Source organism: Marmota marmota, unplaced genomic scaffold, assembly GCF_001458135.2.
Source record: "Marmota marmota marmota unplaced genomic scaffold, marMar, whole genome shotgun sequence".
Classification (NCBI taxonomy): domain Eukaryota; kingdom Metazoa; phylum Chordata; class Mammalia; order Rodentia; family Sciuridae; genus Marmota; species Marmota marmota.
The window spans coordinates 24,448,291-24,472,047 of record NW_026000057.1 but is presented as its reverse complement, the minus strand read 5'-3'; the positions used below and the strand labels follow the sequence as shown (position 1 = coordinate 24,472,047).

General features: G+C 36.2%; 1 protein-coding gene and 1 pseudogene across 4 annotated transcripts in view; both read right to left on the bottom strand.

Moving 5' to 3' along the window:
• Grid2 (glutamate ionotropic receptor delta type subunit 2) overlaps positions 1 to 23,757 on the bottom strand; it is a 1,429,152-nt gene that overhangs the window by 652,478 nt on the left and 752,917 nt on the right. For all 3 annotated transcript variants that reach the window (XM_048813623.1, XM_015484559.2, XM_048813622.1), the window contains exon 4: positions 15,913 to 16,118. In XM_048813623.1, the coding sequence (XP_048669580.1) occupies positions 15,913 to 16,118 (206 nt within the window). The remainder of the gene's footprint in view (positions 1 to 15,912; positions 16,119 to 23,757) is intronic.
• Positions 21,097 to 22,261, bottom strand: LOC107141324 (annotated as a pseudogene). The gene has a single exon (XR_001503420.2). The product of XR_001503420.2 is annotated as an actin, cytoplasmic 2-like (transcript).

The following is a 23,757-nucleotide window of genomic DNA, read 5'->3' as shown; positions in this document are numbered from 1 at the left end:
ATTTAAAAAATAAAAAAAGTCAAATGTTACTTGCAAATCAGTTACACTATCAAAAACACATTTCATAACAAACATGTCAAAAAATAGTATATAACTTAGAAATTATTACCTAGCTAAAAAACAATAATATGCATATAATCTACTTAATCTAGAGAAATGAATATTTTTAATATTTCATCTCGGGGATGATGATATTCTTATTCTCATTTCACTAGATTTGTGGAAGATTATACACAATAACCTGTCTGGTAATTAGTAGTGTCAGACACATGAAAAGAACTCAACAATGCTTGTTAACTGTTACTAGGAGCAAAATGAAAAACAGTTTTCAAATGCCAGCAATGAAATTCCATGAGAATAAATCAAACAGTTGTAGATCAGACATTGTCAACCAGTTGGCATTTTATCTCCTGCCACACCTAGCACAGGTACTGCTGAGCTCTAGTGGGTGAAGGCATGGCCATATGACAATGTACAGGACATCTGCCTACAACAAAGACTTATGTGGTCCAAAGCTTCAGCAGAGCTGATGTCAAGATGAGAAGCCAGGGCTATGATGCCAGTTAGGCAGAACCTGAATCCAGATTCCATGTTCATTCTGCCATTATCCTCTGTCTCCTTTGATGTTCACAGTATTCACCTACTAATCTGTTATCACTTTCCTTTCTGACTTGGTATTCTAGAATTCTACTTCTAGATAGCCTGTGCTCCCTCTCCTCTCCTGCTCCATATATACCTTGTGAACGAACTTTCATCTCATCATCTCTATTCTACTTCTCTTCATTCATGGAAGAATACCCTTCAGACACATTGTTTTAAATCCAAATTATTAATTCTGAGTTTCAAGTATTAACTGTGTGAAATTTGTCAAAATCAAAATGGAATTGTTTGTTTCTATCCTAACAAAGAAATTAAATAAAGGCAAAATGTTATGAAGAATACTCACGTATGATCGCCTGGTAGTAACCATCACAAAAGATTAACAGAGCCAGAAAGGCTACCACAACTTTATGCAAAAAGTCCTTCTGCAAATACTTTGGATTAGACAAAAGGGAATGAAGGAAAGGGAGAGGAGATGGGAATAGGAAAGATAGTAGAATGAATTGGACATAACTTTTCTATGTTCAATATGAATACATGACCAGTGTAACTCCACATCACATATAACCACAAGAATGGGAAGTTATACTCCATGTATGTGTGATATGTCAAAACACATACTACTGTCATGTATAACTAAAAAGAACAAATTACAAAAAAAATTACAGTTTAGCCCCAGAATGAAACCACCCTTGTTATTAACCCTTATGGCCAAAGATTATTATTTCAAAATATTGTATGTAATCTTCCTAATTTTTGCCTTTAAAATTTCCCCCTTACTTCAATCTTTTTGAATACCCTTTTTTTTTACTAGAGCATATGTATTCCCATTGCAATGCTAAGCTATGCCCAAATAATTATTATTATTTTCTTTGGAGAATCTCTGATTTTTACTTAGGTTGACAGTTTAAATGCTGTCCTACCAAAGACAAAACAAAACAAAATAAAGAACAAAAAACAAACAAAAAACTCCCACCTGTTTAGGTAATTAGTATTTTAAATTGAATGTATGTACATGTTTATATAGTTTTACTACTTGATGAACAGCTCTAAATTTAATCTTCAACCCTCAAGCTACAAATTCAATATAAACAGGTTTTGCTAGAAAAATCAAATGAATCTTTTTAATGTTCTCCATTCAGGCAGTTGATTTTCATTTTATTTATCTGTATTACACTCAGAAAAACGTCTGAATAGAATTCTAACCTAGGGGACTAGCTAACTCTTCAACAAACTTTCAGGAGTGGCAATACCTTAATATCTGCTCTTCTACACATCTAAAATATTGATTGTGTCAGTAAGCACTTAATGGATTGATTAAGTTCTAGGAGATGGAGTCAGAGTAACCCAGCTTGGCAAATGGCTTTTGACTCCTGTGCTAACTAAGATCCATTTGCCATGGCTGCCCAGTATGGCAGGACAGAATAGAGTATTCTACACTTCTTTCTGCAAATAGAAGTTATGGAACTTTAGAATATATTTACTATATTTTACATATTAAGAAAATTTACAAGAAACTAACAAATTGCTAATTTGCTATTTGCAACAAACATATCTCTGTTTGCCTAGAATTCACCTACTCACCATTTTCCTGACTTCAAGAGATAGTACTGAAAGTGCAGGAAACACAAGAAGATGCATAATTTTGAAGACTTTTTTTGACTCAGATCATGATGAGTCCTGATGAATTGTGCCTGACAGGCTACCAAGAATGTCACTCTATGTTGGCACACTCTTGCCTTCCAGGGCTGCTGTCTTCACATTTGAACATTACCAAATTCCAATCTTCAAATTCATCATTAGGTCTATTCAAACTACTTCCTTTTTTTTTGATACAATTTCATGGAGAGAAAACCCAAGAAAAATGTAGTTGCCCTTGGATTCATTCACATTCTAGACTTGCCTTGATAAGACTATAGCATATTATGTTAAGACTCTGAAAACAGCCAAGATTTCTCAGTTATACTGCAACAAATAAACTTTTAATAGGGATGATATAGATACAAGAAATGTAGTTATTTGTCTGAAGAATTTATTTGATTAGGTGGTAGATAACAATTTTGTTTTCTTTACTCCTCAAAGGAATTGAGAATAATTTAACTGTTTCCATTCTGATGATTTTATTCTTTTGCACATTTATTCCATTCTCCTTATTAGTATATATCCTTTGCAGTATAGAATCATGTATCATTCATTATTGTATTCCTACAATACTTCCTACACTGACTTGCACATATTTAAACTTGCACATATTTAAATGAATGAATGAAAGTGAATAATAAGTTAGAAAATATTTCAATTTCTATGTCTTTAAAGTTGAAACAAAGTAAATTTATATTTTAAATAACACTACACAACTTTCACTTATTTTCAAATATTTTCTCATTTGTAGTAATAAATAGAATGGAATCAAAGTGTTTCACATATGTAGTAATGCAAAATAAAGGGAAAACTAGCATAATAGATGCTACAAAGTCCCCCCCAAAAAAACATTAAATGACATGTAGACTCCTTGGGAGATATTCATATCAAACTGTCCGACAATATCAGCATCCCATCAGTGGAGGTGATGTCTGATTTGCAATTTTAGACTCATCAGAACCTTGTTCTTTGCTCAGTTTCCATGTTGAGGGAGGCATTCTGAGGATTGAACTGAGTTCCAGTCAGAAAAGCAGAACCTGAATCCTCTTCAGGCCTCATTATCAAGACCTGTTGTACACAGTTTGGGTCAAATCAAAAGCAAAATAAATTTGATAATTTTTTATTAAAGAAAAAATTCCACAGGTGTGGATTAGCTAGGACCCTTTAAAGTTCAATATAAGTTTACTGAGCTAAGGTGAAAACTTGATTCAAGAATGGTTCAATTATAATTGAAAATTGTGATGTAGAAAAATGTAATTAAGTCATGAATAAATCAATGCCTGTTTGAAGTTTACTTTTTATTAAACCCAGTTAAATTAAAGTTCTTTCTTTTAGAATTTTATGTGACTCTAAAAACCTTATCTATATGGAGTCATTGAGTTTTAGGGTGACTGGCCAATAGCTGCTCCTTGATGACCTGACTATTGGGTCTTTGGAAAGAGTTACAACTTATACTGTAATTAATCCAGTACCATTAATTTTTGTGATCACGAGGTCATGGGAATTTTCTTATTTCAATGATTTTCTGAACAGAGTCCTTCATTTTCTCTTAAAGTCATGTGCTTCATATTTGAGGAAAAAAAATATGACCTAGGCACATATGCAGCACAGGAATAATAAATCTATTCTTTCAAATACACAGCAGCTCCCATTTTATGAACTGGTGGTAGAAAATTCCAATATTTTTTTCCAAGCAGAGACACATGACCTCCATATGGGAAATAAAATGTATCTTTTCCTCCATTTCCCATCATGCAAAACAATCAATTTCAGATCAACTTCATAATTAAATGTAAACATATTTTACATTTTGCATCTAAAATAAAACAAATTTCTAAATAGAACACGAGTATATCTTCATGATCTTTGAGTAGGAAGCTTTTACTTTAAAAATAGACAAAATACAAACTATAAAGGAAAACAAATTAATAACTTGGGCTACATTTGAAATGAGAACTTTCATTCACCAAAATTCACTGTTTTCAGGGTGAAAAGACAGAGTTGGAGATGCTATTTAAAATAGACTCTTATCCATTATATATACAAATATACAATGGCTTAGATCGAGGCTAAGGGGGCTGCCCAGTTGGGTGCTGGAAAGGGAGATGCTGAACACTGAGGGCACCAGTTTATGTCCCTGTAAGGACCCCAGCCAGTGCCCTTGATGGGCTGGGTATCTGGCAGTGTTCCTAGCTAATGGGGATGAGGGACTTGATGTCACTTGAGAGATACCAGCCTTTTCTCAGTCCTACCTCTGGATGCTGTCTCCTGTTTGGGAAGTGCAGGTACTGAATGGTGATGGGGCTGTCCCTGGACCTCCCTGCCATTCCAAGCACCCAGCACTACCAAGCCCAGATTAGTGCTTGGGCAGGAGGCACAGAGGACTAAACCCAGGCTGGTGTTGGCCACCTCTATGAGGGATGGAATACAGCAGGCTGGGAGGCATGCCATGCTCTGACCTTCTAACAAATCATGAGGGGGGAAAAATGTAAGCTGAACATGCACTTCCTAAAAGTCAAATCCAAAAAGCCAATAAATATACCAAAACCATTCATCAGGAATATGCAAATTAAAAAGAAAATCTGAATCAAATACATATCTGCCATCATAAATAAGACAAAATAACAAGTGTTGGTGAGGAACTGGAATATTAGAACACTTTTAGTTGCCACCAGTAAGAGTCAAGTTGGAGTGACATTTCAGAAAACTAGCAGTATCGGTGTGAACATATGACATGTCTTATATATACTTCTCCAGCTAGTAATTCTATATTTAGGTACACACCACAGAGAAATAAATACATATGCAAAAAAAAGTATGAAGAATCATTATTCGTAAAAGATAAACTTGGAAAAACCAACAACAGAAGTTGCATAAACTGTGGCATATAGATACAATGAAATACTTTGAAGCAATCAGAATGAATGAATTTTTCATACATACTTTATGGGAGAATCTCATAGATATAGTGCTGAGTAGAAGAAAGGAGTCAAAAAAATATATACTAAATGATTCTTTTTTAATTTTTAAAATTTGTTCTAATTAGTTATACATGACAGTAGAATGCATTTTGAAACATCATATATACATGGAGTATAACTTCTCATTCTTCTGGTTGTACATAATGTAGAGTTACACGGGTCATATAATCATATATGCACAAAGGGTAATACTGTTCGATTCATTCTATTGTCATTCCTACTTCCACACTCCCACCCCTCCTTTGACTCCCCTCTGTCTAATCCAAAGTACCTCTATCATCACCCCCCCACACTTATTGTGAATTAGAATTGGCATATCAGAAAAAATATATTTGGCCTTTGGTTCTTTGGGATTGGCTTATTTTGCCTAGCATAATATTCTCCAGTTCCATCCATTTACTGGCAAATGCCATAATTTCATTCTTCTTTAAGACTGAATAATATTTCATTCATTGTGTGTGTGTGTGTGTATATATATATATATATATATATATATATATATATACACAAAATTTCTCTTAAATGATTCTTTTCATATAAAGTTTAACATCAAATACTAGTTTATTGCCTGCCACATCCAGCACAGCGGTAGAATGATTAATCATGCAGGCAGTAATCTGGATTGAGAAAATTAATCAGAAATTATAGAAATATTTTAAAGATAAATTTATTAATTAAAGTGGGAACAGTGGGTGACCAGCCCTGGATAGAAGTGGATCTGACAACAAAATGGATGGAGCCCGAGTAGTCATTTATGTGGATTGGCACACTAAAAGGATTCAGTGAGGAGCTTCTACAGGAAAACAGGATGACTGTGGTGAGAAAAAGTTCTTTGGGGCTTGGCAGGTTACATCCATTTCCAGGTGGCTGCATTTGAACCTATGGCTGTGAGGTAAGGCAGGGTGTCAGCATAATCTGGGCCTTCTCAAACCAAGGAATTCACCCAGGACTTCCCAGAAAAGTAGCCTTCTTGCCTTACAACGACTCAAACAGACCCATAATTCATACATGGCTTCCAACACTAGTTTATTGTGTTAGAAGCCATAATGCCCTTGACAAGGATCATAGCTACGGGGTGTGTAGGAGGAACATGTGGGAATAATAGTTATGTTCTCTTTCTCAGTCTTAATTTGGGTTGTAAATAACATTGTTGAGTTGTAAATGCTTATAATTTATTCTATTATTTATGAATGTTTTATTTAAAAATATACTTTAAATACATAGCAGTCATTTATTAACACAGTATGATCAGAGAGATTTTCATGCAATGGATATATTTTGGAAAAAAAATTCTTATCATATTTTCCTTTTAAAAATACCATTATAATAGCTTCATCTTTAAAACTGTACATTGCTTAATGTCCCCAGGTAATTCCATTTAGAGAAAAAATATGTTATTTAAATAACTATTATAGTCATCTGATGAGGAGGACTCTTTCTAAATCTGTTGAGACAAGTTACTTTCACTTAGATGTTAAACTTTCCCAGAGGATTATTTATGGGAACTGCTAAAGTAGTTGAAGAAAGTAACATTGTCTTTCTGTTCTTTGACAGTATCAAATTTTATTCTTTCTGAACCTAGGATATGGTACAATAGAATAAAAACTAACTCATCCGGTAGGTGTAAGGGATAAGAGACATTACTCTTTTTATTGTGAAGTAAAAGGATCTCATGTAAAAGTGGGGTTCCTTCCTAAAAATTTGAAGAGAAAATCCTACATTAGAAATGATAGTCATTGTCATGCAAATACTAAACCTCCCTGTTTTCAAATAATTGATATATCTTATTTGACCTGAAAACTAGAAAACCCTGGCCAAAATATTCTTATTTAAGTAGGAATTGTATATTCTTTCTGGAAAGAATATAACTTACACAACAACAAATGAAACACTATTCCTATACAAAAACTTGTTCTTTCAAAATTTCATTCCAATTCATACTTAAAACAAAACCATGTAAACACTCTTATTTCACTATATTCATTTCAAGGACACTCACACTTACACTGTGACAATTTTCTGCAGATATCACAGCAGGTTGATTTACTCAGCTGTTCATAACTGCAGTATTTTTATTAAAGCTCTGAAACTCTTAAATAAGAGGTGGAGCACTAACTGTAGATATTTAATGTATTGAATTTCTGAGACTTCAAAGGAAACATAATTAACTCAATGCCACATAATTGCTCCAGGGACAGGAAAATAAAGATGCAAACAGAACTGATATGCCTATTTTTCCCCTCAGCAATTAAATAACAATGGTAAGTGAGCAATTTCTTCTTTAAAACTCATTTTTTTGACTTTTATTATTTCCTTTGAACATTACAATAACTTTTCACACCAACTTATGAAGTATAGTGAGCAGTAAAGTTAGGAGATCTACTATTGCCCTCATTGACCAGCATCTCTCCCCTCTGCCTCTCCTTGTCTTAGGTGTTTACTCAACTGGGTTGTCTTTCTGCCCTCCTCATAACCTTTTGTTCCTCTATCTTTCCCATTATCCCAATCCATCCATGTCCTTCAAGCTTCATTTGTCTCTCTATCCATCATAAACTCCATGGTAAAGTAATTTCTACAAATACTTCTCTTAGAATCTGACAATCATGAACCACTTTGACCCCCTGAAAACTTATGTTTACCAGTTTTAAAGTCTGGTACACCAACCATTCCTACCATCTACTATGGGTACCAACTGCAGAAGTGTTGAACATTGCTAGAAAGAGTTACAGAACAGTATTGATTAGATCCTGACAGGCCTTTAATTTTCTCAACAGTCAACATAGAATTGACCAAAATGTTACATGTTGTATATTCTGACTGAAAATGTTATGATTTCATATTAGTTCTTAAAAAGTATAAAAATTGTTTTTAAAAGTCTTTTATGTTTCTTTAATTTTAATCTCTAAAAATCTGGGAAAAAAATTTTTTTGGAACTTTCAACTCAAGAAGGTCAAAAGGGATTATTCTTAGGCTGGGGTTGGGCCTTAGTGTCAGAGTGCTTGCCTAGCATGTGTGAGGCACTGGGTTTGATTTTCAGCACCACATAAAAATAAACAAATAAAATAAAGGCATTCTGTCCATCTACAACTACAAAAACAATAAAAAATAAAAGGGATGACTCTCAAAATCCCATTAAAATATGCAGTGAATGGATATATAAAGCAATGACCATGAGGAAAAAGAAAGGGGCCATAGAAAGGCATTTTAAAATAAATTACTGTAAAACAAAAAGCAGAGATTGCAATGATACGTAATGAAACATGTGTGAGGAGCCGTAGATTATATATCATCATAGGGGGCAGCAGCTAAGTACATAGACCTCTATCCAAGCTCTACAAGTCTTGGTACTTAGAACTGTCAGGCCCAACACAGAGTAGAAATGAGCTGAGGATGTGAAAATTCTGAGAATACAGTTGATTTTTGTCCTTTGCAGAGCTAATATTCTATAAAATTCCCTGTGACTGAATTCGTGAATACTATAGTATTGTTCATTGGGGAAATACCAATTGTGGTTCCTGTAGATCTCTAATTCTGTACATTTCTACTTAAAGTTACTTTATTATATTTTGTTATTTATTAACATTGAACGCAGTCAAAGGTCCTATAAGTCACGCCTGAATAATGCTTATCTAACAGCCCCTTTCTCTGTAAGGCACATGAAAGTTTTTTTGTGTCTTTAGGGAAACTGTGTAGCACTTCAGCAGTTTTTAGGGCATTTTAGGTAGCAAAATCACACACACGCACAGGCACAAAAATTTTAAAAAATAGCCCAAAATAGACGGGGAAGGCTGTTTATTTACAGTATGAGAATTGAAACAAGAATGGAGAGGGTGGCTTTTGACCTTATCTGGGAATATGGTCTGTTGGAGAACTCAAATTTTTGCAACTCTGAAAATAAGTGACCACAAAATCACCACAAAATCACCCTAAGTATTGATTTTTGAGTTATACATAAATTTTAGTGACTAGGGAAATTGCTAAATATGGAATTAGTGAATAAGGAGGATGTATGTTGATTCTCTTGGGGACTTCTCACACACTGTCATGTGCAAAATGTCCCTGAAAGTGACAGTTTGTTCTTATGCCCAAAACAAACAAACAAACAAACTTAAATTGTCTTAAAGAAATAGGTGTAGTTGGACTTTCTGGGGGCAACTAACGTTAGCATTGTAATGTAGAGCTAAGATAGCACAATCACACACATGCAAAATCTAGTATCGCCTCCTATAAAATGTAAATGTTCTGTCTGCTCAATTTAAATGATTGAGAGCCAGAGTACAATGAAGCAATGCTATCAATGTTATGAGGTAAATGATTTTTAATCTAGGAATTTATAATTAGCCAAGTTATTCATCAAGGATGAAGTGAGAATAAAATACACATTCATAAATGAAAAGCATGATAAATTAAATCTCCCACACACTCTCTCTTAAAAAGTTACTTGAAGATAGTCCCCGGAAAAAAAGGAAACTAAAAAACTATCACACATGGATCCAAGAATTTGTTGCTCTGACCCATAAATTTTTCAGATATAAAGGAAATGCCAGAAAAACAGCAGAAAGAATGGGCTCTGAGAAGGAAGGACTCTGTGAAGAAATCAGGGAATTTTATTTGCTCAGAAAGATAAGAATTCAAAATTTAAGCAACGGATAAAGATGAAATGATGAAAAAGTAAAAAAAATAATAATAATTCAAATGAAAATTCTAAAGGTGAGAAAAACATCAACATAATCAAACCTTAATATTTTATTATGTCATGAAAATATTAATAGTGATAAAAAATAGTACATTGGTGGATTTTTTTTCTTATAGAATCGACTTTTAGCTAAGATATGAAAGTTTTATTTATGGTTACCAAATAAAAGATATGTGTTTCGCGCACACTATATATAAAAGTAAAACTGTGAATCATGGAAGTTGGGAGGGGAAAGTAGAATTGTGAAAAACATCTTTGTACATACTATTCTGTCTCTAGTAGGTAGTACATGAATCAAGATATGCTGGTGTTACTTGATGTTTTTTAAAATTGTTGTAACTGTTGAGAGGAGTTAATATGGATGAAGTAGATGAACTAATATTTCATTTAACATGTCAGAAAAGAAACAGGAAAAAAAATAAAATAGTAAATCAATGAATAATATACACCAGAGTAAGGAAAAGTAGAAAAAAAATTAAAGAGCTAATGGAATATTATATAAACACTAAAATTATCAGGGGCACTTTATATATGTCAATGGGAAAATCTCCTATGTTAAAAAAATCCAGAAGGAGAATTTATACCTACTATGCTATAATTTCTGTAAAAAAGACTACAAAAGCGTGTGTGCATGTATGTGTGTGTGTGTGTGTGTGTGTGTGTTGTATACCTGAAATTCACAGGAGACATATTATATGCTTCATGAGAAGAAAAACACGTGTTTGAGGAGTGGTGGCAAGAAGTGATCCTTTTAAAACTTTAAAGCTTTAAACTATGTGAATGCACAGAATATTCAAAAGCAAATGCAATTAAAATAAAAAATAAGTAATTAAAAAAAAACAATTAGAGGTAGAAAGAAAAGAATTGAGTGAGGAACTTTTTATCAAAAAGCTTTGTTTGAATTAGATTTTTTACCTCTGTCAACATATTACATATGCGTACAAATATACATAGTCTGAATTGCAGTTTACCCCATTGCCTGCCTGATGAATTCTTATTCCCTTTTCAAGATTCTGGAGAAAAAACTTCTCTGTGAAACTTGTCCTAACCATGTCAACCTTTCAGCAGAGTCAGTTTTCTTACCAGATTCTAGGAATACCATCTACCCATCAGTAGGACAGCGTTTTTCTTTTACATTTTATTATTTAGTTATATGACTGCCTCTTCCACTGCACTGAGCAATTCTCTAGGTCAGGTACTATTTTTCTTTGTGTCTGTAGAACCTGAGTGCATTCTTTTGAATTCAGAGCTGCCTGCTGTTTCTGTGAACTGCTTCTAGCAGAGATAGGGTCAGCCTGTTCCCTGAGCAGGGGAAGGACTCCTAGGACCCACAGGAAAGCAGAAACAAGCTGGACAATGTCTGAAAACAGCTCATTGAGAAACAGGAAGCACCATGCAGATCAGAAAAGTATAGCTTGATGTGGAGGTGGCTCACATTCTTTTTGTCATTCCTATATCACTGTGTGAGATAACTGTTGTTTTAGTTAGATATTTTGTTTGTTTGTTTGTTTGTTTGTTTTGGGGTCTCTCTGACCAAAACACCTGACAAAACAATTTAGAGGAGAAAGTTTATTTGGAGCCTGTGGTTTCTGAGGTCTTAGCCCACAGATGGCCAATTCCATTGTTCTGGGCCCAAAATGAGGCAGAACATCATGAGAAAAGGACCCAGTGGAAAAAAGCTACTCAGTTCATGGCAGCCTTAGGAAGTGATGAGTGGGGTCGGGGGGTCACAGAGAAGATTCATGCTTCCGGCATGCACCCCAGTGACCCATCTCCTCTGGCCATGCCCCACCTTCCTTCAGTTACCACCCAGTCATTCCATTCAAAGTAGTATGGACTGACTAGGTTATAGCTCTCATAATCTAATCATTTCACCTCTGAATATTCCTGCATTCAAAGAAGCTTAAATATCTAATATTTAAATCATAGTAACTGTGGAATAAATTTGTTCACAGCTTGGAGACAAAAATTAGTGATTATAAAGACAAGTTACTAGGGGAAAAATGGTGACTGAATAGAGGAAAGCAGAAAAGTCTCTCAAGAAAAATCACATACATAGATGTTATGTGTTTGGGAACAAAAATGGAAGCAATAACTTGTTAGAAGTATTTGAGAGTCTAGGAAAGGGGGCCAAAATAAGAATACAAGTCAAAATCATATTGGTTGAAATTGATTATGAGATATATAAGGATGGTCAAAGAAAATAAATTTTTACAAGTCTGAAATAATTTCATCTACCTTTGAAATAGTAATTCTAGATTATTGGTCATAGGTAGTCCTTCCCTGGCAGAGTTTCACAAATTCTACCACCAGAGTCTTATCAATGTTCCCTCTTCATTCTACAATTACACTTTTTAACTGCTTGGTATATCATGGTCTATATAAAATGGCTCAACAATTTCTTTCCTAAAAATGAGCCATTTTTTCTGTTGCTGGTATTCAACATATAGGTTTTTTTTTTTTTTAATTATCCTAATTTGTCTTTACTTTCATTACCAAACCTCTAAACAGAGTGTTCAGCACACCCACCTTCATCCATTACTTCCCTGGCCCTTTGTAATCTTGCTCCATCACTTTCCCCTATGCTTGTGTTCCTGATTTTCCTGCTTCTTGGGTTGTATTCCTCTCCTTTCTATGCCTAATCCAATTCCATATGTCTTTTAATGCTCAACTCAAGCCGCACCTCCTTTGGGACCCAAGCTCCTTCCTCAATAATTCCACAATCACACACTTTACCACTGAAACTGGATCTGAGGTGGTTCCACACTACTACAGGTGGCCCTGTAGCTCGAGATGGATGTGAGACCTGCCGTTACTGCATCCTATAATGCTGACATTCTATTTCCTTCCCTGGTACCAGACTAGAAACCTGAAGAGAGGTACTGGATCTTCATAAGCATTGCTATAGCCTAGCACAGGATGCAGGTTAAACTGGACAATAAATCAATCTTTATTGCTTTTAAAAACCTGACATCTCTAACCCTGATCTTTCTCCTGAACTCAAGTTGTGCACTTGCAACCACCCTTTTTGAGAACTATGATTAAGCACACAGGCTCTGGAGACAGACTACTTGGAATCATTTCCAGAACTACCTCTTATTAGTTGTTTTATCTTGACTAATTAATTAACATTTGAGTGCCTAATCTATAATAAACCACGGATAATGACAATACCAATTCAAAGGTTTTTGTATGAGAATGAAATGAGTTTATTGTTTATAAAAACCTTAGAAATTGGGGCTGGGGATTTGGCTCAAGCAGTAGCGCGCTCGCCTGGCATGCTTGCGGCCCGGGTACGAACCTTAGCACCACATACAAACAAAGATGTTGTGTCCGCCAAAAACTGAAAAATAAATATTGAAATTCTCTCTCTCTCTCTCTCTCTCTCTCTCTCAAAAATAAAATAAAATAAATAAAAACCTTAGAAATTAATAAGTAGGGAAAAAAACAGTAAATAGTAAGAGGAGTTAGGAACAAAATTGTTAAAATACAGTTATAATCACCTGGGTAGGACACTTTGGCTCAAACACCATATGTTTCAAATTGAACTCTAAATCCTTCCCCTGTGAGCAAATAAGGTTATTTGCTCATAACCAAGAATGACATCTGTTACGGGTTAAATTATTGTTTTCATTGCCGTCTACCATGCAGAATTCACATGCTGAAATCCTAACACTCAGTATTTAGAATTTGACTCTGTTTGGATATAAGACCTTTAAAGAGGTAATCAAGTGAAAATGAGGTCATTAGGGTGAGCCCTAATCCAAAATGACTGGTGTCATTTCAAAGAGGAAGTTTAGACAGACATGCAGATGGAAGATGATGTGAAGAGACTTAAGGAGAAGAAAGCCATCTACCAGCCAGAGAGAGAGGGTCAGGGGCGGTCCGGAACATCTCCTTCCCTCAGAGTTCTGAGAAAGAACTAACTTAGTTAATATCTTGATTTCGGATTTCTAGCTTCCAGAACTGGGAGACAATAATTTTCTGTTGTTTGAGACACCTGGTTAGTAGTTTTGTAATAGAAGCTCTAGCAAACTAGTACTATACCATCATCTCCTGGAATCCAGGTTAAAAATTCTACATTCTCTGATTTTTCCATTTCCTGGCCACTTGAACTCTTGAAAGTCTGCCCCTGAGTGACTCTCACTCCTATGGACTTGTGTCCCACAACCATCAGTTCCATCTTCTCTGTCTGAAAGAGAACCATTCCACCTCATGGCTCCCCAACTGTCAGTTCTCAATAGGAAAGTCTGAGCATGCCATCCCCCATTCTCAGCCCATTGCTTCTAAATGTTCACCAAAGAGAGATCAACTGTTGCCCTGGCACTCCAGGGCCTTTGCCATCTGGGGTAAGTCCTCATTTCACACAGTATATACCACTGCTCTTCCTCATTCATCCCGCTATTAACCTATACAAAACTTTACTGTGAGCATACAATGAAGGGGTGTGTCTGCTCATCTTGACATAATTTTCACATTAGCAGGTACTTTTTGTCCATTTTTTCCCCTAGACAAAGTGATCTAGAAGTTTCTATCTCTTGAGTATCTGCTAACTGCCAGGTCTCTCCCTGCCCACCACCACTTTTTAAGATATTCCATAGGATATCTTATTAATCTACATTATTCTCTTAATATGCTTAAATCAATCTTACTCTCATTTTACTGAGGACAAGATGGAGACTCAGAAATATTAAGTAATTTTTCCATGATTCATAACAAGAATGGAACTGAGATGGACTTACACTTGTCTTGTTATAACACTTTTGTGAACTCCTACGCAAGACACAAAGTGAATGAAGTCTTCTCTGGTGACCACTAATGTTGCTACTTCATTTACTGCAGTTTTTCCATTTTGATTTATATTACATCTCTTCATATTTGCTTTTAATATTCTAGAATATTTTGTGTTTATTGAAAGAATCAACTCTGAAACTAAAAGTGTTCTTTCTATTGTGGAAAAATCTAATGTTTGATGATATTGTTATTTTCTAAACTCAAAATGTTAAAGTTCTATATTTATCCATAACTGCATAACAACATTCTGTGTTAAAATAAAAAATTGATATTACTGATAGTTTCCATAAGGTTTACCATTCTGTGATTTATACTTTGCTTCAAGATTCTTGAAAACAATTCTATTACAGAGCATCAAAGAATTTCTAACACTTCTTAATTTATAGCAGGATTTAGAAGCTAAAGAAACCATAGGGCTGAAGTGAGGAAAAAAGTATGAACAAAATAAAGTCACCAAACTTAGAAACACGATGTGACACATGAATGTCATGATCAGTTCTATTACTAGACAAAATTAAAATGGAAGTAAGGCTAAAATGGCTTGATAATAGTCCTTTGCAAGATAATCACAAGCATTTCAGAATAAAGAGACGTAACAGCAATCACTGGAAAGTCCTGTATTTTTACAGAGCTTTAAATCTTCTAACCAAATTAGCAGCCACAGTTAAAAAGTTGAAGATGTGGCATGATAAAATGTGCATTGGTCATCACTTTGCTTAGTTTCATGCAGTTTTAATTACTTGTCTTCCTGCAGAGTTCCCAGAGCAAAAGTAAGTCTGTTATATATTTTTTTAAGTAATCATGTTTAGGCAATCACATTCTATTCAAGTAAATCTTTTCTCAGAAGTAAAATTTTAACTTGCAAATTTAAGTATTAGTTAGCTGTACCCTTGTGAATTCATTTGTTACCTTGATAGATCTATTCAGGTCAACAGCACTTTTCAACCCTCATAAGACTTCTTAAAATTGTCCTGGCTTTGTGCCTAAATATACATAAATACAAACATTCTCAGCAATTAACTGGACAGTATGGGGTAAATGTGATGTGCAAAGAATTTGCTGTGTTTCTTCCATTAGTGTTAATGAGAGTTGAGCAGTTAATTCCCTCACCCTGCTCTTAACTTTCACTCCTCTGCAGGGCTCATTCCAAAGTATTTAGTTTTTCCACCATACCCCAACTGCATGATGATTTTTACTTACCTCACTAATGAAGGACTTGGCTGTGGCAGGATTCATAACAAGGATGGCTCTCCTAAGAGTGTCTCGATAGCGATTCAATTCCTCTATCCTCATGGTATCAAAGAGAGTGGTGATCATTTTATTGATGTTGTTTTCTACCTTTTGAAGTGCAACGTCCATTCCTTGCTGAGACACTTTGTCCAAAAACTCTTGTATTCCACGGATATCTAGGAATATTAAAAGCCCATCAAAGTGTGACTTACAACACAGAAGGGAATCAAAAGCTATTTCACTAATATCAGAATAGTTTATTGTTCCACATTACATGGGCTGTCTAAATTACTGAGTATCTGATGGAATTGTCAAATATGTTTGTGGTTTGACCCCATAGACTGTGTGTCAAAAATGTAATTATTTTAAAAATGGATTTATATCTATCCACTTAGCATTCTAAACTATCTTGACTCTGAAAAGTGTGGGCATAGAATGGATGGAGGTAGAGAGAAATTTCCTTTACTAAAGTATGGAAGAAATAAAGTAACTCTCTATTTTACATGGCATTAAAAAATGGTATGAATATCACTGATGACAGATGAATATGAATCAAGGTTACCAGTGTTTCTTAAAATAAATAATAATATCATTAAATTGACATTTATAATCTAAATAAATAGCAACAGTGTTTTAAGAAATTGTCTTTAAACCATATTAGGTCACTTGGACCACAAGTAAAGTATCTGCATTTTGGTCTATTTTATCAGTACTACCTCCTTAGCTTAAATTTGAAAAACCTGGTAGGGTATACTTTTCTTTGTAAGAGTATAAAGAATACACCATGTATGTAAAACAAATTTTAAAATACATTTTAGCATTTAAGAAAACATTATATATGGTATCAATTTTAAATGAATCTATAAAATATTCACACATCCATTCCAAAATAAGGAAAGTTCTGAAAAGTTACCAATAAGTCCAGTGTTTACTTCACATTCAAATAAGGAAAGTAAAATACAGTCTAAATAAAGAAATTAAAAATGTACACTTGGATATATATTTTACATACCAATAAGTATCTGCATGTTATCAATATTTCTTTCTAGTGCCCCTTTAGATGTTTATAGTAGAGATTTAAAGTGCTAAATATGATTGGAAAGTGTACTAGGCACAAAATCTTAACTTACAAGGTAATAAGTCCAGGCTATAAAAAAGTTTAAAGGAAAAATAATTAGCAAAAGTAAGAAACAAATAGGATTTAGGAACATATTATGAATAGACTGTATCTTAAAATCCCTAATTGAGTGTATCTTAAGCCTCTCAAGGGGAATAATTAATACAAAAACATTAAATAAGCCCAAAGAACCAGAAATAGCTGTAAAATTAGAAACTGACAGGTAACAAAATTTTACATTTGCAAAGTTTCAAATTAATAAAAAACTTTTATTTCTTCTTATGGTTGCTTTTATTTTTTTAAATAAATAGGCTATATTCACTTGTATGATGACTCACAGTCTTCAGAATAGACATCCTGTATAAATTCTACCTTACATTCCTCATTCCTAATACATTAGAAACCCAAGCATTGAAGCAGGTTAAAAGGACAAAAGGTTCAGCTAGAGCAGAACAAGAGATAGAAGAGATGGAATATCAAAGGTATTGTATGCTCATTAAATATTCAACTTAGAAAGTCCTTAAAGGTGTAAAACATTGGCACATGGATTAAATAAAGGATTAGTTCTAATGGAACTTGGTAGCCACAGGCAGAAGTATTACATCAGGACTTGAACACACTCAACATGTATTTTCTACCTTTGGTGTGAATATCCTTTGAATATTTAAATTGGCAAGTATGTGTGTATACGAAATCCAGTGTAGAGTCTAACACATGACAGGACAGTTCCTATTATCAATAACAGCACATTAACTGTTATGCTTCTCCACACATTAACTGACTATGCTTCTCCCACCCATAATGCAGTTGCCTCAAATCAACTGATCGCTTGCTAACCCAAAAAAGCAAGTATGAAATCCAAGGTAGCTTTTGGGATGCAGTTGTTAAGCAGTAATAGTTTTGCTTATAAGAGAGGAGAGTGACACTAAATACTCATGATAAGTAGCAATTGGTAAGTGCAATGAGAGAAGGATCTGAATCATGCTATTAGCTGCTCTGTGTAAAAGAATCATTAAAAGAGAGAGTAGGACTTTGGTTTTGTTAATTAAACATGAAGATTACCATCACAATTATTCAGTTTCATTATCTGTATGCTGATTAGTTGGCAGTTAATGAACAAAGTTCCAAGGGTTACAGAAATAAAAATGACATGATGCTTGACCTCAAGGAGCTACCAGGCTGGCACCCCTCTGACTAGTGCTATTTATTGATAACAGAAAGTTAAACAATAGTTTCAGTAGTTCCAAGTAATTATTAATTCTACTGACTAGATGATTTTATAATAGCAAGGGTTGGGGGCTCATTAACTGAGTTATTAAACATAAGATTAAAGGGAAAATAAGACTTTTCTCTGGGCACGACAAAGGAATTTGTAGTAAGCAAAAGAAAGGCGGCCCTCAAAATGCCCATATTGTAATCCCCATAATCTGTGAATACACTGGGTTACCTGGCAAAGAGGGATCAAGGATGAAGACAGAATTAAGGTTCTTAATCAGGTGAATTTAATATAGAGACACCAACCCATATGGGTAGAATCAGTATAATCTTGGGCCCCGATAATTGGAAGAGGGAGGCACAGGAGGAGTAACGGGGAGAGCAGACCCCTTAAGAATGGGTTGAGATGCAGTTGTTGCTGCCTTTTTAGTTAAGGGGAGGGGAGCAAGAGTGAAGAAAGGTGGGTGGGCTGGTAAAAGTGAGGAAATGGATTCTCCCCTAGGGTCCTCAGAAAATAACACAGCCTCACCAGTACTTTGATTTTAGCCCAGAAGTCCAAACTATCCAACTGTACTTGTGTTGTTTAAGTCTCTAATTATGGGGTAATATGCTCATCAGCAATAGAAACTTACATAGAACTATGCTTTGATTCTTAAGTCAGCATTTTTCAAATTTTGGTCCACTGAATTTTATTTACGAATCATTTGGAGAACTTATTGAAAATGTCTGAGCCCATCCCCACTCTTATGGACTCAGAAACACTCTGGACAAAATCCAGTGACTTTTCCTCACTTGATGGTTCCTAAGAGACCAACTTGGGAACCAGTGCTCCAATTTCTTAACCTTGTGTCACAGGCTCCTTTGTGGTTATGAGTCCTCTCTTTCTCCAGTAAATATACATACCCAACACAATCTGCACAGTTACGTATTATATTTTTATCTAATCTGCTTGCTTCCCTTAAGCATAGTTATTGAAGGACCCAGATTAGGATTTTGTTACTACTTTTAGTGATTTTTTTTTCCTAGAGGCTTTTACCTACTATATAGGTCTGTTAACTTGGAATAATAGGAAATAAGATATTAGATATCCCATGTTAACTAAATAGTGCATACATTTCAATTAAATAGACATTTAAAATAAAAGTGTTAAGAAACATTACAAACATGTAAATACCTTTCCTAATAACCTTCAATAATTTTCAGTTACTAGTCAAACTCAAGTCATCCTTCAGCTTCAGGAAAAACATACCAAATTGTAGAAGGTTGGGTTTTCATGGATGCCAACTTTGAGATGGAGGTTAGATAACAGAAAGGTGATTAAGGACTGCTCTCAGGAATCACTCTTGTACATAAGAAAAGGGAGCAAAGAGGATACTGCAAAGAGATGTGGTGCTGTCGTTTGGTCTCAACGAACCTCTGAAGGGAGCTATGGAGGCCTGATAGTCTTCAGAGTGAACCCAAGGTAGGTAAGTCTAGAAGAAGGAGAGGCTTTTTAACACTGCATGGATCCTAAGTAATTCTGCACAGGTGAAGGCAATTCCTGCGGAGGGTAGTCAGCTGCCAGTACTCCCAACAGTTGCTGGAATAGGTTCTCCAGTTTTGAAGGGGGATTTTAGGGAAAAGAACAGAGTCTAAAATTTTCCCTACATTTTTGGGATCAAAAAATATTGTTTTGGTTTTCAGAAAAAAATGATGTGAAAAGCCCTGTTAAGTTATGTCTAGTCACAATCCATATCTTTTTCTTGGGAGGTGGATATTGGGGATCCAACTCAGGGGCACTCAACCACTGAGCCACATCATATTTTATTTAGAGACAGGGTCTCATGAGTTGCTTAACACCTCCCTTTTGCTGAGGCTGGCTTTGAACTCCTGATCCTCCTGTCTCAGTCTCCCAAGCTGATGGGATTGCAGGAGTGAGCCACACATTTGGTTTCCATTTATCTTTTATAAAACAGGTTTTCATCTAGGGGGAAGTAAAACTGCATTTGATACCACAAAATCAGGTTTGGATCCCCACTTTCTAGCCTATATAGATAGGCCTATTAACTTGGAATCAAGTTCATAATTGATAGCTTCTGTTTTTATGTTTCCAGTATTCTGTCTCCTTTATTCAAATAATAAGATGCCATTTTTTTTTTTTTTTTGTACTGTAGCACTTTATTTTTCCTTACTCAGTGAAGTGTTGCTGGGGCCTAATGTTCTCACATAACAATAGAAAACCAAAAATTTGTCATCTGATAAAGAATTGAGTACAAAAAACCTTACATAAATTAAAATGAATAAATTTACAGATGTAAATGCAACCTGTTTCTAACTCAAGGCAAGTAATAACCGATGGTGGTGAGGCGGGAGAACATTGGTAAGAAAGGAAACTGAGTCCTAAGGCTCGGACTTTCCCACCCTCTTGGACCGCGAGAAGTGACAGCTGGCCCAGGAACTCTTGCCAGCCCTAGCAATCCAGGAAGTCTGTCAGCTGACACATGAATACCCTGCACAGATCACTGCTGTGGTCTCAGATTCGCTAAGCCACGGACTTTTCTCCTTTATGCATGCTCTCACCTCAGGTAACAGGTGACCGAGCCACATGGACTAAGGGCTTAAATCAAAGATATGCACAGGGCATTAAACATATACCAAGGGAACAGTTAACTTGAATACAAGGTCAAAATCAGCAACGAGTTCTACGTTCCAGGGCTGACATCAGATACAAGCTTCAAGAACAATTTCTTTTCAAAGGCTTATTCTAGGTTCAAATTTGCCAGAGCAAATTTATACTTCAGATTCAGCACATGCAGCAGGTGCCTGGCACCTGCTCAGTCCATCTAAAAGCTTTTGCGGTGGACAATGGAGGGGCCCGACTCGTACTCCTGCTTGCTGATCTACATCTGCTGGAAAGTGGACAGTGAGGTCAGGATGGAGCCGCCGATCCACACAGAGTATTTGCGCTCAGGGGGAGCGATAATCTTGACTTCATGGTGCTGGGGACCAGGGCTGTGTTCTCCTTCTGCATCCTGTGAGCAATGCCGGAGTACATGGTGGTGCCGCCCGACAGCATGGTGTTGGCATAGAGGTCCTTGCAGATGTCGATGTCACACTTCATGATGGAGTTGAAGGTGGTCTTGTGGATGCCAGAGGGTTCCATACCCAGGAAGAGTGCCTCTGGACACTGGAACTGCTCGTTGCCAATGGTGATCACCTGCCCATCAGGCAGCTCCTATCTCTTCTCCAGGGAGGAGGAGGATGCAGCAGTGGCCATCTCCTGCTCGAAGTCCAGGGCAACGTAGCACAGCTTCTCCTTGATGTCACCCACCATCTCCAGCTCCGCCAGGGTGGTGAAGCTGTAGCTGCGCTCTGTCAGGATCTTCAGGGTGTAGTCTGTCAGGTCCCAGAGAGCCAGGTCCAGATGCAGGATGGCGTGGGGAAGGGTGTAGCCCTCGTAGATGGGCACTGTGTGGGTGACCCCGTCACCAGAGTCCATGACAATGCCAGTGGTGCGCCCAGAGACGTACAGGGACAGCACGGCCTGGATGGCCACATACATGGCCGGTGTGTTGAAGGTCTTGAACATGATCTGAGTCATCTTCTCTCTGTTGGCCTTGGGGTTCAGGGGGGCCTCAGTCAGCAGCACCGGGTGCTCCTCGGGGGCCACGCACAGCCCATTGTAGAAGGTATGGTGCCAGATCTTTTCCATATGGTCCCAGTTGGTGACGATGCTGTGCTCGATGGTATACTTCAGGGTCAGGATGCCGCGCTTGCTCTGGGCCTCGTCACCCACATACGAGTCCTTCTGGCCCATGCCCACTATCACACCCTGGTGGCACGGGCGCCCGACGATGGAGGGGAACATGGCCCCGGGGACCATTGTCTCTGGCAAAGCCAGCTTTGCACATGCTGGAGCCATCGTCAATGAGGAGCGCAGAGATTTCCTCTTCCATTACGATTGGCGGAGGACGGGTGGCGAGCAGAGGGAGGACGGCGAGCAGAGGGAGGACGCGGAGCAGCAGCCAACGGCAGCGAGTGACACAAGTTGGCATTTTTCATTTAAAAAATAAACCTGTTCCCTTTCCCTGTGTTCCACATGTGCGCAGCCCTCTACCTTATATTACTGGAGGGTCCTGTGGTCTTGAGCTGGTTCATTTGGGTGCATCATAGCCTTGGCCTAAATAATTAGTCTACGGGTAGTTACAGCACTGAAGCAGAGATTAATAAAGAGATAATGTAAAACAAATGGTCTTTTTTGGTAACACAGGTTGTAATGTAGTTTGGGATTGCAGGAGCTAGGAGGTCTAGTGAGGAAGTACCTAAAGAGAAACAGACATAGCCAGCTCTTCTCCCAACTACAAGAGTCAATTCAGAAAAAACAATTCAAAACTAGTAGCTTAGTTTGAATTGAGCTTCTGTCACTTGTAAAAGGAAGGGTGTTGACTACCATATACAGATATGATACATAATTTTTAAAAAAGGTGGTAGTTTCATAACGATGATGCAGGCATACTTCCTGTACTCAGAAAGTTTCCATTTTAGAGGAGGAATAGACATTTATGCAGGAAATTATGTGTTAATGTGATGTTGCCGAATATAGGCAATGTAACAAGGAATGAAAGCATGGGGAAAGTAGTAACCACCTACAGCTTACCTACAAGGTGAGCCATAACCTCACCTAATTACTGGGATTCCTGATAAAAAGAAATAGGATGTGTATATCATGTTAAAGCAGTTTTTAATCTGTAAACTTCTATGCAGTGTACATTTTCATTATCAAGACTTTAGCAACCTCAGGCAAAAGTTCTATTTTTACTTATTTTTCTGCTATTTTTTTTTCTATAGACAAATGAAAAATGGAAGAAAATCTTGATAAGAAATAAAAGTTGATCTCTATAACATTCTTAGAACTTAATATTCTAGCAATCATCAATTTCTCTGATCTCTAAATTGTGTTACCTACTTAGGCCAGCTTCCCACAACAATTCTTGAAGATGTAGTGTCTGATTGGAACTTAATGATTCATTTTATTAAATCATGTAAAATGACTTTATTATGATCTCTAAGATTAATTTTAATCTTTTTACTGAAAGTGTTTTATATTAAAATAGATTACAGTAGAAAAATCTTAGTATTCAAATTTAATATAGAAATGCAATTCTAACCTGACCCTAGAAAGAAATCAGAAATATGATAAACCAGAAAAATAAGACTAATACATGATAAGCCAGATACATGATACATGATGTTACACCCCATACCATAGTCAGCATCCATATAGATGACTTTCTAAAACAATCATTGTGCCAATCACTAGGAAAAGTACTTGGAAGAGAATCTTGAGTAAAATGAAAACCCTTGTTGTCATTGAGGGTACTGTACATACCACCAGATGATAACAGAAACTCAATTACCACAGCATAATCTTGCAATACTACTCATTTTACAAATTAAAGCTCCAATTTTGCTAAATGTTGGGGCATTCTCCAGAAAACATCAAA